The sequence below is a fragment of the Eulemur rufifrons genome, chromosome 4, assembly GCF_041146395.1.
Source record: "Eulemur rufifrons isolate Redbay chromosome 4, OSU_ERuf_1, whole genome shotgun sequence".
Taxonomy (NCBI): Eukaryota; Metazoa; Chordata; class Mammalia; order Primates; family Lemuridae; genus Eulemur; species Eulemur rufifrons.
In genome coordinates, this window is record NC_090986.1 from 64,713,848 (window position 1) to 64,731,106 (window position 17,259).

The following is a 17,259-nucleotide window of genomic DNA, read 5'->3' on the forward strand; positions in this document are numbered from 1 at the left end:
CAGCCACCACACGAGCAGGTGCTCCTGCCCTGAGAGGCTCAATGACTTGCTCAGGGACACAGAACCTACTCAGCAGTGACACTCTAGCGCCGGCAATTGCTGCAGCCAAACTATATGCTGACCTCCAAGAATGGTGCTTGGGATTGTGCAAGGAGAGGACGGGACAAGCCAGATATTTTCGAACTCCACATCTTCGTGTTGAACTAGGAGTCAGGCTCTAGATTCTTATCACAAAGGCACGGATTTCAAACAGGTCATTTCTGTAGTGCGCCCCCTCCTGGAAGCCTGACTTCCTATAATTGGGTTTTTGTTTTTTGGTTTTTTTTTTTTGAGACATTCTCAGTCACCCTTGGGCTAGAGTGCTGTGGGGTCAGCATAGCTCACTGCAACCTCAAACTCCTGGGCTCAAGCGATCCTCTTGTCTCAGCCTCTCAAGTAGCTGGGACTACAGGCACGTGCCACCAAGCCCAGATAATTTTTTGTTTCTATTTTTAGTTGCCCAGGTAATTTTTTCTATTTTTAGTAGAGACGGGTCTCGCTCTTGCTCAGGCTGGTCTTGAACTCCTGATCTCAAACAATCTGCCTGCCTCTGCCTCCCAGAGTGCTAGGATTATAGGCGTGAGCCACCACGCCCGGCCTAAGAGTTGGGTTTTTGGAGAGGAAGATTCACTCACCTATCAACTACAGAAGTGCAGGAATGTTAAGAATCCCTGGAGGTTAACAACAATTTCTACATATGAAAGGAGACGTGGAAAAAATGATAGACTACTCCCCGGAACTATTCTACTTACCTGGAGTCAGAGATCCGGAAACAAAATTATTTCCTGAAGAAGAAATTTGTGGTCCCGTTTGAATGCAGGAAGATCAACTGAGCAGCACTCACCTCGTTCCTTTTGCATGTCTAGTGGATGAGCCAGCTCAAACCCTGGGACATTACTGCACAAAACCTCCCACTGCCTGCTAAAATGTATTTACTATGCACCAGAATTCACTACTAAATTACTTTTTGGCATCTACCTCCAACTTTTCCTCATATCCTATGCCCTCACTGTAAATAATAACAATAATAGACACACTTGACAAATCTATTTAAAATGAAGCAATGTTTATAACTCCAGGAGATCATAAAATGCACATGTTTGGGTATTACTATGAATTAGAAGCTGCCAAACTGATATGGAGTAAAGAAAGGTCAGGTTTTTGTAAGCATTTAAAGTAAGGGTTGAAACTTGGTTCGCCAAAGCTTTCAGGGTGGAATCAAGTGCTTAAGTCACCAAGAGTCATACCTAAAACATGCGGGCCTGACCCAAGTATGGTCAGGCTTAATGAACCACCCGAATGGCACAGTGAGCCTTGTCCTCTGCACGGTTGGAATCTGAAGCACTGTACCGGGAAGATGCCCACGTTTCTGGGGGCAGAGGCCGGGGCAGAGGGAGACGCGGCTGGAGCCCCTCTGACTGTGGGCAGAGGCACTCTCTGGGGTGCTTTCCGGATCCGGGACAGAACCGCCTTGCCGAGGGCTCCAGGGAGACGTGCTGCTGCCCACAGAAGGTGGTATCAATCAAAGCAATAGAGCGTTCATGGTTAGTGCTTTAAAATAAACCTTTTGGCGCTTGGTGCTTTTCTGGAAAGCGCAGAAGAAAAACTCTGAGCTGTTTGGGCATCTGAAGTTGCAGGGGAAGCAGCCAGGTCTTGCAAGAAGCCACTGTCACTTGTCCCTTTTCCGTCTTTGTGCTGCCATCTAGGGAGGAAAGGAAAACATGTGTTGTGTCCTGGTGGGGAGAAACAGTCACCTGAAATCCCAAGCACCACCTGCAGCTTCTAGAACAGAAAAGCAAAGCCGGTGCTTTCATCCTGAGTTGGCAGCTGTGCACTTCCCCTTCTAAGAGACGACCTCAGATGATGAAGGGAAGGGCTTCATGGTAGGTTCATATCGGGCTCCTGGAGAGTGGGCCAAGAAGCACATCTTTCTTTCAATGTTTAAAGGGAGTGAAATACAATATAATGTGAGGGTTGCCCAGACTTATGGAATAGATGCTGTCATTTTAGGAAAAAAATGAAAATACAAGAAATGTACAAAAATAACGTTCTGAGATGAACAATTCTTAAACCATTTTCTCCCCTTTCTCCCTTCTTGTTTTCTTCTTTTTTGGGGGATTTTTTTTAAAGGCAGCTCCTTTGATGAAAAGTAGGAAGCCTTATGTAGACACCAATGTATAAAAAAGGCAGATAAGCATGGCCTTGCTTGTAGAAGTAGTGGCACCTAATATTCCTGTGAAAAATGAAACTGAACAAGTTTAATTACTGTAAGTTGTTTTTTTATTGACTACAAAGTTAAAAATAATTTATTCTGGAGCTATAAGTTACAAAAAAAATGTGGCTGGAGATCAGATTTCTATGCCATAATGTGGAAAAGAAGGAGGTGAGGTCTCCCCTGCCCACCCCGCTCCCCAGAACTCTGCCCTCTCTCCCTTCTCAGCTTTTCCAGCAGCCCCTGGGGCACTGACATGCCACCGGGCTGCCCACCCCGGATGGAAACTTCTGGAGGGCAGGTATTTTTGTCTGCCACGTTGCCAGCTTCATTTCTAGTGCCTAGAACATCGTTAGCACATAACAGGTGCTCAGTACATGTTCTTAAAGGAATAAATGATCTAAGTTTATTCCTTGGCTTTTTCTTTTTTTGCAAGAACTAACAACATGACAAATTTTACACATATTCTGATTAAAACGCACGTGTAAGGTAACAATTCTCTTAATGTCTGTGAAGCTTTGACTCCTCCATAAATCTCATTTGGTGCTTTCCCCCCTCTCAAATAGGCTTGATTGGTGTGAGACCATCAAAGTCACATTTATTAACAAAAGTACGGTAAATGCTAAAAAGCTGACAGCTGAATTAAAGATTTGACATGCAAATGCACAAGCTAAGTAGAAGCTTTACTTAAATTCTAGTTTGCCACGGCTGAGGATAAATTGACCTGCAGAGTTTGTTACGAATAAAGCAAGAACAAAGTAGAATACATCTGAGTTTTTCCTATCTGAAAATAAAATTTGCAATTAAAACAGATTACTTCAGGATAAAGGGCCATCAGTGACATGGACAATGGTATGAACAAGAACCTGGGGTGAGCAAAAAGGAGAGACCTGGGCTCGAGGAGGGAGGGAGGGCATCGGGCTCTGCCACCCACAGTCTGTGCAACCTCACTAGACCGTCTGTGCGACAGGGAGACCATCCCCTTCTGGTCTACCTCGGAGGGCTGTTGGTAATTTAAATACTGGTAGGCAACTGCTGTGAAAACTGTAAAGTACTATTAAACATAGGTAGGAAACCTTTTGGTCAGTCTGATGGCCCTGAGGAGTGTGTAGGTAATCCCGAGGGGTGTGTAAATCTCAGCGCATACAAAAGTGTGGAATTCTCATCATTTCTTCCCATTATTCGGATTAGGTCAAGGCCTGTGGACATCTTCCAGGATCACTTGGGAAACACCCTTCCGCTTGCCTCCCTAGACCTGGAGCTCTTTGGGAAGAGGTTTGACTGTATCGTGCAGCTGACTCCCCAAATCACCAAACTTTGAATTTGTCCTGGAGAAAGGGATGTTTGGGAGAAAATACATGACACAAGGCAGCTAGTAACGTTAGATCACCTTTAAGAACAGAGAAAGTCAATTCCTCAGCTATGTCTAGAAGCTGTCTTTCAAATCTGGTGAAGAGGTGATGTTCTGGGATGTAACAGAGTCGAGGTCAGGGCCTCTGGGGAAAGGGAATTTGGTGTAGTACAGAGTCTGGGAGTCAGAGGTCCTGAGTTCAAGTTCTGGCTCAGTATCAGCTGTGTGACCTGGGGCAATGAGCTGAGCTTCCCTTTTTCAACTGTAAAATGGGAGAAAAAATACCCCCTGTGCCCTGTGGTTTATGGAAGGTTTAACACATAAATTCATGTGAGAGATGCTTAAAAAATTGCAAAGCACTTTGCCAGTCTTTGTTATTACTTTCCAATAATTGCACTCTTTGTATTTCTTTCCATTGCAAAGTGAGGTCGTCTTCGGAAAATGAAGAAAAAAAATACACACACATAAACACACACACCACAGATACCACAATGGCCAGTACGAGCATTTTGGCGTATTTTCTTCCAGCGAAACACATGAGGTAATCCATCTGAAGAGTTTAGAGCAGGGCCTGGTGGGTGGCAAACACTCCACGTGTGCCGAGTCCAAAAGCACTTTCCTCCCAGCTGTAAAGGAGACAAAGCTCCTCAAGCACCCGCGACTGCAGGAAAAGACATAAAAAACTGGAGGATCTAGTCCCACTTCACACGGAGAGTGGCTGTGGGCCAGCAGTGCCCGTGATTCGTCCACAGCTCACGGGGTGAAGGCAGGACTGGGAGGACAACCAGGAACAATCCTGCCACTTTCTATTAATTGGTCTGTTTAGTACTAAAACATGGTTGAGCGTCTGAAGTCCCTTTTCCACTGCATTTACATTTTAAAGATTAGGATAATGTCTACTGTGGTTGTCACATGTTTGAATACAATATAAACAACGCTGTATATTTAGTTAGTGAATGGGTACACTTTAGATTTTGATCTACAGCTTGCCCTTGTGTCTTGGTAAGGCTCCAAATAAGAGAAATAGGATCCTGCAGGATGAACTGCTGTACACCATGAAATAGACCCGACCCGGCAAAAGACAATTCTGCCTGACATCCACCTCAAACCATATGGAGGAGAATCTCCTTGGGAGTGTGGAACCAGAGAAATACCTTGAAAAATGACAGGGCCTGAGGGCTAACAGGGAGAGGAAAATTTGAACTGAAGATAAATTAGACATACAAAAGGAAAGAATGTTGGTAATCTGGGATCAGTTTCAGAAATACGTATGGTTTGATAAAAGAAATGGAGGCTCTTCTGGGTGTACCCAAGTGGTTTTGTAGTTTACAGAAATGTTTTGAAGCTTTCCCAAAATCAGCACATCAATCAAAAAGAAAAATGATGTCAGTAAGAGAAGCAAAGGGCCAAAGGATTTGAGTAGGCTACAGGATCCTAATGTTTAGTATAACAAAGTCTAAATAGGTTCTAGTTTGAAATTTTAAAGAATTTGAAAGAATAGGCTATGTATATGTAAGTGTGCATCTGTACATATATGTGGGTATTTGTTTATGTCTGTGTGTACTTATGTGTATACATGTGTTTACGTGGGTCTATGGACAGTGTATATAAGCTCATCTTGATTTGTTCCTAATATCATTCCCCAAAACAGCACTCGACATGTGTAACACCTTTTATTTTTAATTTTTTAATTATTATTCAACTCTTAGTTAATATTGTACATTGCAAGTGAAATTAGGATTTCACTTTGGCATCAAATGTAAAGTCAAATATGCAAGAACACAAAACTGCTAATTTCCTAAATTCCCACTTAATTTGTGGCTAAGTCATAATGTGAGCACCTATTAAACTTCCTGGGAAGATGAGGAGTTTATAAAGACCACATATATTCTCAAACTTCAATAATCGATCCAGCAATCCCACTACTGGGTATTTACCCAAAGGAAAAAAGTCATTTTTTCAAAAAAGCACTTGCACTAGAATGTTTATTGTAGCACAATTCACAATCACAAAGATGTGGAATCAACCTAAGTGCCCATCAATTCATGAGTGGATTAATAAAATGTGGTATATGTACACCATGGGGTACTATTCAGCCATAAAAAAATGAATTAATACCTTTTGCAACAATCTGGATGGAACTGGAGACCATCCTCCTAAGTGAAGTATCATAAGAATGGAAAAACAAACACCACATGTACTCACTATTAAATTGGAACTAACCAATCAGCACTCATGTGCACAGATGGAAGTAAAACTCAACAGAAATCATGCAGGTGGGAGGTGAGGTGGATCACACCTATGGGTACAATGTACACTATCTGGGTGATGGGCAGACTTATAACTTTGACTCAAGCAGGACAAAAGCAATCCATGTAATCAAAACATTTGTACCCCCATAATATTCTGAAAAATTTTTAAAAAGGACATAAAAATTATAATTTAGGTTGGAGGCTTGATATGAATAATCTCGAAATGCTATGTAAAAGTAAAATTATCAACATGAGCATAGACACACAGATGTAAATAATGAATTCTAGCTTTGGATCTTGCAACACATGTAGATAAAATGCCTGCAGCAAGTGCAGTTCAATCAACGGACAGAAGAAAATTGATAGCCCTTTATCCAAAGAGATTAAAGACTATTTCCATTTCATTTGCCAGCAGCATCATTAACACACAAGTTTAAGGCCCATACAAGTTTATGAACGAGTTTATGAGTATGGCCTTCAACTTCAAATACTAGTGTATCACAGAAAACCCATTTTCAGAAAGAATCTTGAAGTTCAAGGTTTAGCCATAGGCTGTTGAGAACTCCAATACTGTATTGCAGAATGCTTGTCCAGGGTGTCCAATATAGATGAATTGGTTGGTTGGTTGGTTAATTCCCTTGTGCAACAAATATTTGTTGAAGGCCTACTGTGTACTGCCCCAAGTGAAATGCTATGTATACATCTACAGTTATGTGTTGCTTAATGATGGACATATTACAAGAAATGTGTCCTTAGGCAATTTCGTAGCTATGTAAACATCATAGAATATACTTACACAAACCTGGATGAGATAGCCTACTACAAACCTAGGCTAGATAGTGTAGCTTTTTGCTCCTAGGCTTCAAATGTATACCATATGTTACTGTAGTGAATACTGCAGGCAACTTTAACACTATGGTATTTGTGTATCTAAACCTATCATAAACCTAGAAAATGCATTGTGCTAGGACATTGCAATGGCTAGACGTCACTAGGCAACAGGAAATTTTCAGCTGTGTTGTAATCTTATGGGACCACATCACATATGCGGTCTGCCATTCACCAAAATGTCCTTGTGCGGGGCATGAGTGTAACTGTGAACCAGTCAGGCAAGGTCCTATGCAGAGAGTAAGGCAGAAAAATGGGATGGAGAGTGACTGCTTAGGAGCTGGGTGGAGGTAGTTGAGGAAGGTCAGGGATTGGGCCTCTGGAAACAGTGATTCGTGAGATAAGGGATAATGACAAGATGGAATCAGTCACATAAAGATCCGGAGGAAGGGGTCTAGAGACAAACCAGTCATACAAAGGCAGAAGTGTGGGAACAACTTGACACGTTCAAGAACTAAAAAGAAGGCCAGAAAACAGCTTAGACAATTTGAAAGACCAAGGTGGATAAAGATCTTGACTTTGTCCCTTGGAAAAAACAGTCAAGTCTCAACTAGTGAAGATACTGGTTAGATTATTCAACTTGTCTGGCTATCATGTACTCAGCATTTACCAATTGCATAATGTGCCCAGGACTGTGCAAGACACAAACTTGAAGAGTAAAAGTTTCTGTTGTTAAGGAGCTGATCTTCAGTAGGGACGATAATGCAAGTGTTTAAGTAGCCTTTCCTCTCATCCAAGACTTGAAAATATAAGAGAAATTGTCTAAAAATAAAGAACAGAAACTCAGCAACAGGACCTGGAGGACAGTACCCAGTGGTCTAGCATACAAGTAATTGGAATCCCAAAAGCTGGGGGGGGGGGCGGCGGGGAGAAGAAAGGGGAAAGAACAGAAAAGTATTTAAAGAAATATTGGCCAGAAATTTTCCAAATTTGATGAAAATTATAAACTGAAAGCTTCAAGAAGCTTAAAAGACTCCCAAACAGGATAAACAAAAAGAAAACAAAATCAACACATCACAATCAACTTGCTAAAAACTAATAATAAAGAAAAAAATCTTAAAAGAAGACAGGGAGAAGGGACACATTATATAAAGTAGAAGAAATATAAGAATAATCATAGATGTCTCATCAGAAATTATGGAAGTCTGAAGACAATGGTTCTTTCAAAGGATCAAAGAAATTGATAAACCTGTAGCTGGACTAACCAGGAAAACAAAAAAGAAGACATAGATGACCAGTATCAAGTATGAAAGAGGGAACATCACTACAGATCCAAAGATATTAAAAGGATAATAAAAAACATGATCAACAACTTATGCCAATAAATTTGACAACCTAGATGAAACAGACACATTTCTTGAAAGATATAAATTACCAAAATTGGCTCAAGAAAAGGAGGAAATTAGAATAGCTATTATAGAAATCTAATTAGTAATTAACAATTTTCCCAGAAAGAAAATTCTAGGCCCCAGTGGCTTCACTGGTGAATTCTGTTCAACATATAAGGAAGAAACAATGCCAATCTCACACGAAGTCTTTCAGAAAATAGGTGATAAAAGAATATTTTCCAACTCATTAACAAGGACAGTTTTACTCTGACATCAAAATCATTATACGAAAACTACAGATGAATATCCCTCATGAATAGATATGAAAATCCTTAACAAAATATTAGGAATTAAAACCTCATACCGTATATGAAAAGAATAATGCATTGTGACCAAGTAGGGATTATCACAAGAATGCAAAGTTAGTCTGACATTCAAAAATCAATCATTATAATTCAGATATTAAAAGATAACCCTCTATTAAAGGAAAATTACATGATCATCTCAACACACGCAAAAAAACTATTTGACAAAATTCAATATCCATTTATGATAAAAACTCTCAGTGAACTAGGAATAGAAGAAAACTTCCTCAACCTGATAATCTACAAAAAAATCACACACATAGATATTGATACACATATAGATAGATTCAGAAACACTGAAATGTATATAGTGTGTATATGTGTGTGATACATCATACACACACATAAACACACATTTCCTAGCTTTGGCCGCTAAGCAGTGACATACCAATAACAATGAGCACATCCATTAACTAGATCTTGGTTTCTAAATACCATTCTCCACTGAAAGGAACCAGGGTTCTTTGGAAAAAAAGGCTGATTCAGGGCTTGAGCAGGGAAAGTACAAGAAGAGCCTGAAACACCCTGTCCCAGAAGTAAGGATGTATTAAAGAATAATGGAAACATACCCAAAAGATACAGAAGTCAGGTCCCAGAAGGGTCTCTAACTGGCTCTTCTGGGACAAAAGGAGCATCAAAATTAATAATCATAATGATAATATAACCCATCAGATAAATAAAAATCTATAAATCTATACTGATATAAATTCATAAATGAGCAAGTAAGTAGAGAAGGGAAAACTCTTTCTTACAGAAGAATGCCAACTGATAAATATAGAAGAAATAATAGAAAAATCATGAGCAGATCCTAAAACTAGTGGGTAAACATTTGATATGCAACAGGACACTTACAAAGTCCCAGAGTATATACCCACAAATTGCTTATTAATTACAAAGATAATCAATGATAATTTTCAGTGGATAAACTTGTGGACACCGCCTTCATCAAGTGATCAAAGTTAACATCACTGATACTGGGACAAACCGTGACTCTTGATACAGGGCACTGAGAAAGACACAGTTACTTCCGTGAGTGCCCAAAGTGTATAGCTTGAATTAAATCAAGAGTAAACAGTAGACAAATCCACAGTGACACACATTCTACCAAATAACTCTCTTGTACTGTTCAGAATGTTAAGTAAGACAAAGAACAGATGAGAAATGCTTCCAGATTAAAGAAAACCATAACAACAAAAAGGCTCCAGTGCTAGACAGTCTTACCTTTGATAGTCTTTAAAATTTTCCAGAAATAGACTATTACTAATGCAAAATTAATCCCTCTAGAACACTAGAAAAGATGGAAAGCTAGAATAATTCTAACACTAGAACCTAACAGAAACATTCATTTTGAATATGGCGGCAAAAATTCTAAATATAAGCCTAGAAAGCCTAATTGAAAACTAGATTCCATAAAGCCTAAGCCAGATGGGGAGCATCCACCATGCTACCTACCCTTTATCGACTTCCAGGGAGGGTTTATTACAGGCACTCAAGTACAGCTTAATGGTGGTAAAAACACTATAGTCACCTCGATCAATGCCAAAAATATATTTGATAACCAACACCAAGTACTAATTTACATGTTAAGGAAACTAAGTATACAAAAGAAAATATCAAAGATGGGTATTCTTTATTACATTAACAACAGCTAGTATCTGAATTAATAATAAAGCCCATCAATAAAATCACAAATTAGACAATGACTATTATTATTATTTAACACTATTCTGGATATTCTAGCCTTATGTAATATGATATAAAAGATATAAAAGAGACTCACTGGGTATTGAGTCAAAAAAAATAAAAGAAATTTAAAAAAGGATATAAAAGATGTATAATTATTAGAATTGCACACAATTTTTAGAAGTAAATCACATACTTTATGTATTTAAAAACCAAGATAAATAAAATGGAAAATTTTTAGATTAAGAGTTTAGTAAATTGGTTATTTAAAAGACAATCACATAAAAATTTAAAACTTGATCACAAAATGACCAGTTAGTAGACCTAACTGAAAAAAAAAAAAAAAATTTCACTAATAGCAACAAAAATATCCAGACATACTCTTACAAAGGATCTAGAACCTATTGAAGATGAAGAATAAGAACACTGAAGTCTGTAAAGATGCTTGTTTTTCTCAAAATGATTTATAAGTCTAACAGAATCTCAATAAAAATCCCTTTGGAACTTATTCTTCGAACCTGACAAAATAATTCTACAGATGGAAAAACAAACTGGTGAGAAAATAACCAAATCATAGCTATATCTCCCAGTATATTTAAACATAAATTCTCTAGATGATTTAACTAAATATAAATAGAAAATTTATTAAAAAGTTAGAAGAAAATAAAAGCGACTGGTTAAATTTCCTGTAAAGAGAAACATCTAAGTATAACATCTGTGTAAAGGAAAAGTTAAGTATGTATGTCTACATAAAAACTAAAAACAACTGCATGTCAAAAAATTATAAACAAAATTAAAGGCAAAGTATAAACCAAGAAAAGAAATTACAGTAAACATGTTGGAAAACGTTAATGTCCTCAAGTTACAGAATACTTTTATTCAATAAGAAAAATAGTGGCACCCCAGTAATTTAACAAAGTATATAAATACATAAGTCTTTATAAGATGACAATTGATCAGTGAATGTAAAAAAATGTTCAGCATCTTTACTAATCAGGGAAGTATGAATTGAAACCACAATAAGATGCCTTTTTTCTACTTATTTGCAAAGATACCATTCAATGTTAACAAGGTGGCATTGAATAAGAACTCACGCCTACTATTTGTTAGACTGCTAGATTCTGTAACCTTTCTGTGAAATATATTCCCACAAACACACATTTGAAAATCTCATTTTTGAACCAGTAAGCCCATACCTAAAAATTCATTCTAAGTAAATGATACAAGATGTGGACAAATATTTACTTTTAATTCAATTCTTCAAACAGTGAACATTTGTAAATAATCTAAATGTCCTATATTAGTCCATTTTGTATTACTATAAAGGAAATACCGGAGGCTGGATAATTTATAAAGAAAAAGAGATTATTTGGCTCATGGTTCTGCAGACTGTACAAGCAGCGGGGCACCAGCATCTGCTTGTGGTGAGGGCTTCAGGGAGCTTCCAATCAAGGTGGAAGGTGAAGGGGGAGCAGGTGTGTCACACGGTGAGAGAGGGAACAAGGGAAGAAGGAGGAGGTGCCAGGCTCAACTCTAGCGTGAGTGAACTATTATAATAAAGTGAGAGCTCACTCATTCTCACATGCAGGACACCAAGCCATTCATGAGGGATCTGCCCCCATGACCCAGACACCTCCCACCAGGCCCCACCCCCAACACTGGGGATCAGATTTCAACATGAGATTTGGAGGGGTCAAATATCCAAACTATTTCATGTCCAGACAGATTCATAAAATATCAAATATCCAAATAATCGAAAATTACACTGCTGTCATTGAAAAATCATATTTATGAAGAATACTTAGTAGCCAGAGAAAATGCTCACAAAATGATGTTTTAAAAAAAGGTTATAAGATTACTATCATTATTTCTCTTTAAAAATGTTATTTTAAGAAAATGTACCATATTATCTCTGGGTAATAAAGAAATGGAAGATTACAATTTTTGTGTCATTCTTTTCTCTTATTTTCTACAAAGAATGTGGATTCATAAAAACAGAAAAACATCATTAATCAAAAGACTTACCAAAAACTAAAGACTTTTAAAAAATAATAATTTACTGGACAGTTTTGTTATCCAGTTTCCCTCAGTATATTGAAAACCATATTGCTATAGTTAGTGTTTGTAAAGTTGTATAAAATAACAGGCATACACGCCAATATTGTCACAGGTCAGTTTATTGAGGAAATCATGATGCTATATGTTAATTCTATTTACTTGAATACTATTCATGATGTCAAACGAGACTTCAAAGGCCATAGCCATGAAATTACAAAATTACTTTCCCATATTTTGTTTAAGAACACAAAAACCAAACACAAAGAAATGCTCAAGAGAATCTAAAAACTGCCCTCTTTTTTTTTTTCTTCCCTAAAATGTGGTCAGGAAGGATGAAAAAGAAATATGTACAAAGCAAGTATTTTTGTTGGATGTCATGTTCAAAGTTTCAAATCTTTCCAACTTTTTTAGTTTTTGCACCAAAAAAGGTATCAATACTTTTCATTCCTCGCTTGTCAACTTTAGCCAAAGCCTTCTGAGCTGCAGTCATTTTGCTATTTTTCTGTTAATGAAAATAAGAGAGAAAAATTGTTACAGACATGGCATTTATACATCATACATGCAAATCAAACAAGACTGCATGTCTCAAGGTCCATTAAGGGAGGCAATATGCTTCATAAGGGAGTGAAAAAAGTTCTGATTTCTATTCAGAATTCAGACCTAAGAGACAGAGTATGTTAAAAGAGGCAGAAGACAAAACTGCCGCCTTCTAAGGAGTGGAAAGCCACAACCAGTGGTTTACTTTCGGGGTGTAATTCTGGAGGCTGCATTAAGTGCAATAACACAGACAATGGAGCTGACACAGGCCGCAATTGTCACAGGGAGGAATTACAGCCTTGTATTGCCACATGATGAATAATTCACACCAATTTACCATCTGATTTTATTCATTCGCTCTATGGGAAACCAAGGACAACCCTATCATGTTCAAAAGGTGACCTGTATTGCAAAGCCTCCCAGACCAGCAGAAAAACTGCCTCATTTTTCTCCAACAAAGAAATCTTTTCCAAAAAGCTAACTCCAAATAACTCTGCCCTGTACATCTCTGCCTCTTTCTGGTCACTGTTCTTTTTTCTCCATGTCCTATAAAAGGCACTAGAAGAAGATAAACAGCAGCTGATTTTATTTTGATGCACTGCAAAATATTCAGAAGAAGCATACATGATGGGAATTCAGCAAAGAAAAAAATCACCTGTTTCACTGGGAACTAAGGCAAAGTCATTGCCAAAGCTTCTTGCAGGGGCATGGTATGTGATTCCTGCAATCTTGCTTCTCACATTCTGTCCCTTATAATTTAGTAGGCTTGTTTTTGACTGCATGGTGGAAAGTGACAGTCTCTTTCATACAAGTTATCCCATGCATTTAAGACATCCTAGTCTAACCCTCCTCTCTCACTGGTGTTACACCCAAGTGGATATAATGGGAAGTACCATTTCCATAGAAGGGTGGAACAGAAAGATTTCTCTTAGAGAAACTCAAAAATGTCCCTGTTTACATACAGCACATAACTAGGTATTTAGGCAGATCTTAAATTGGATTATTCCCTCACTTATGGCCAAATAAATTGCATATAAAGAATGAAACTTATAAAAAAAATTAAAGTCTAAGTACTATTAAAATCTAAGCAGAAATTAATTTGGGATGGGCAAGGCCTTTTTAAGCATAAGAACAATGGAAAAATCATATCAGAACAATCTAACACTGTTTAAAAAATCAAATGAAAAAGCTCAAAACATTTGTACCCTATGTATCATGAAAAGTGTTAATAGCCTTAATTTAGAACGAACTCTTTCAAACAAACACATGCCAATTTAAAGCTACATATATATTTATAATGCATGCATGAGATAAAACTCATAAGAAATGTTACCAAAATAACATTTGACCGGGAAAATGCTGAATGGTGGAGTTATTAATAATTTTTATCATCATCAGAATTTCTGGGAAGCTCTGGGCAATAGGGTAGGAGGGTTTCCTCCCTCCTACCCTATCAGTCCATGAATACACAGCAAAGTTTAGGCACACTCTTGATAAGTAATATATTGCTTTTCTTTGATTTGAAAAAAGTCTCAATTGCTCAACATTTTCATTGTCATGCACAATTGTGAATTAATTATTACGTCACAGAAATGCAAGTTAATAATTCTTCGTGGTCAAAGTTGTGATCACAATCAAGCCTGCAACTGACCCTGCACGTACTCATGCAGCATCACCCACCGGGTATATGTCATACGCCACCACACCTGCACACACATACCTTTGCAGTCTTCAAATCTTTAGTGTTAAACTTAGTGTAATCTTCTTTTGCTTCTACAGGTTCACCTGATAACTTTATTTTCTGCAATGTTAGAGCAGTGAAGTGTTGTCAAATGTCATCTTGACACTAATGTCAATCCATTAAGAGTCCCAACATATGTAATTCGGACCCACACAAAGGCCAAATGGAACAGCAGACACAGCAAAGGGCTAACTTTGTACAAGCTCCTTCGCATTTTGCCAATTATTTAGGGAATTAAGTCACACAGCACTTCCGAGAAGCAGCCTTGGTGACGGTGGGACATGACTCAGCCCCTTAGCCAGTCTGGCAATACTAAACACACACTTTGTGCCAGGTACAGTGGGTGTCTAGGTGACTGCTGACTACGGTGAAGGTAAGGCACAGAAGTCAAAGATGAAAATTCCCTCTAAGGGGGACAGGTGTCCAACCAGAACCCCTATTTCATTCATCTCCTGGGCTGGTTTAATGTCTACTTATGAATAAAGGGATAAGATTATTCCATTATTACCATCTCTGTATAGCTTTATGTCCTTCCCTCCTTTCAATTCAACTATCTCATTTTATCTACACAAGAACCACCTTGCACAGCAAGCAGCCAACAAGAGAGGCTAAATGGATAGCTGAAGGTCACCTAGTAGAGGACTTGGGCCAACATCTCAGTTTTTATAGTGTTCTTTCCATTAGGCTCAATACAACTAAGTCAAACATTTACTTAATATTTTCATCTTTCATGTGAACATTTTGCACCAATGAATGTGAGAATCTCATCAAGGGCTAGACTGTGGCCTTAATGTTCACAACATAGAAGAAATCGTGCCATCCTTATTACGAAATAGGCTTAACAGCAGGACAGACAAGTCTTGCTGCTTAACATGAAGAACTGACTGCATGGTGATCACAACTTGGATTTTCACAGATCTTCAAGCTCTTTGTGAAGACACCAGGGACAAGACCCAACATGGATCTACCCTAGGTAATACAGACTTGTCCCCAGCTTCATTTTTCATGCCCTTGCTTTTGCTAAACAAAGAACGGGTAGAGGTGGTGCTAAAAGATGCCATGGCCCATATAACCCAAGGGGATAAAACAACATGTCTTGAAATTATTCCCTGTAAAAACCAGAGGGGCATCCTGGGAACATACCACATAATGTGGGAAAACCTTCTCATGGTCACACAGCGGCCACTAGTGAATGGATCATGAAAAAGAAAAAGACTATTCTATCACATATGAACCACCTACCAGCACAAAGTGAATGCATACATGCGACTTTCTTAAGAATACACATTTCTATTTAAATTAAGACAGCAAAGGGTGTTTAGGTGATGCATATTTTTTACTAGAAAGGTATTTTCAGCCAGGAGAGTAGAACTCACAGCTAATAATGCTGAAGGCTATCATATTTTCAAAACACAAAAAGCTTGAAGATAAGAGGATATTCGTGTTCTTTCTCTGTGGCAAAATGGTCTTAATATAGATGTCATTATAAACACTTGGACACAATTCACTTTTTTTTTTTTTAAGAGATGGGGTCCTGCTATGTTGCCCAGGCTAGAATGCAGTGGCTATTCACAGACGCAATCATAACTCACTGCAGCCTCAAACTCCTGGGCTCAAGCGATCCTCCTGTTTTAGCCTCCCGAGTAGCTGAGACTATAGGTGCATACCACCATGTCTGGCAAAATACACTTTTCACTGATAACTCAAATAAAAAATGTTCATGGCACAAGCTTAAGATGAAAGGTACTTCTGTATGAAAACAAAACGTTTAATAGGTGGGCTGACTTGTTCAGGTGTTTTAATAGCTCACAACCAAATAACATACCAGTTATAAGTGCTTATAAAAAAAGAAAATGATTGGGGTAGCCTCTGCACGTAACTGATTTTTATGTTATTTCCAGCACACTGTTGAATACGTTGGAAAAAAGAAGACTGTAACATTTGCTGAAATTTTTGTTATTTAAAAGACCAAATCACTATAGATTTATGGGACTGTTTCAGCAGAAATAGAGAAATGGCTCAGAAAGACAGTACTCAGGGTTATGACTGGATGGATGTAGTTCTGGAAAGAGAAGAACAAACGGCAGAGTACCGCAGGGATTAATGTCAGGCCGGGTCTTATCGTTCTTACAAATGATGTGCAAGAAGGAACTTGGGACCATCTCCAAACCCACGGGTTGCATTCAGCTCTGCTTGCTGACAGTGACAAATTCAAAAGACTTAAGGGTTGGAAGCTGAGCTTCTACAAAGGCAGACATATGATCATAAGGGAAAATAATACAAAACATATTAAGGACGACAGGCTCCATGCTATCGATTACAACACAGATACAATGATACCTAATGGCTACTGGAATGTATCTCTTGAAAACAATCAACTACATTACTGTAAAAATCAATCAAATCCTGGATACAAACAGGAAAGCTAGCAGAAGTCACATCCTCTGCCTGTTTACAAAATGGTACACCGTCCGGTACAGTCTGTGATGTGTACACCAGAACCCCAGGAAGACACAGAGAGGAGGAGAAGACCTCAGAAAGCAACTGAAATTATCCAGGAGACAAGGCTGAGGTTTAGGAGAAACAAGATGCCAAGATCAAAATCAGGGCTTGGCAAACGATAGCCCAGAGGCCAAATCCAGCTGGCCGCCTGTTTTTATAAATGAAGTTTTACTGGAACACAGCCATGCTAATTCGTTTATGTATTGTCTGCGGCTGTTTTCACACTGCAAGAGCAGAGTTGAGTAGTTGTGACAGAGACCATCTGCTTCACGGAGCCTAAAATATTTACTATCTGGCCTTAGA

The 17,259-nt window shown here is 38.4% G+C and overlaps 1 protein-coding gene across 4 annotated transcripts in view; it reads right to left on the reverse strand.

Annotated features, from left to right (window-relative positions):
- Nucleotides 1-1,130: 1,130 nt before the first annotated feature.
- Nucleotides 1,131-17,259, reverse strand: part of RNASEH2B (ribonuclease H2 subunit B) — a 52,785-nt gene continuing 36,656 nt past the window's right edge. For 2 of the 4 annotated variants that reach the window (XM_069467264.1, XM_069467262.1), the window contains 2 exons: nt 14,434-14,514; nt 12,291-12,678 (listed from right to left, as the gene is read on the reverse strand). In XM_069467264.1, coding sequence (XP_069323365.1) covers nt 12,565-12,678; nt 14,434-14,514 — 195 coding nt within the window. In that variant the 3' untranslated portion in view covers nt 12,291-12,564. Of the gene's footprint in view, nt 1,742-12,290; nt 12,679-14,433; nt 14,515-15,481; nt 15,640-17,259 lie in introns of those variants that run through there. The other 2 variants (XM_069467265.1, XM_069467263.1) reach the window with 2 other exon arrangements.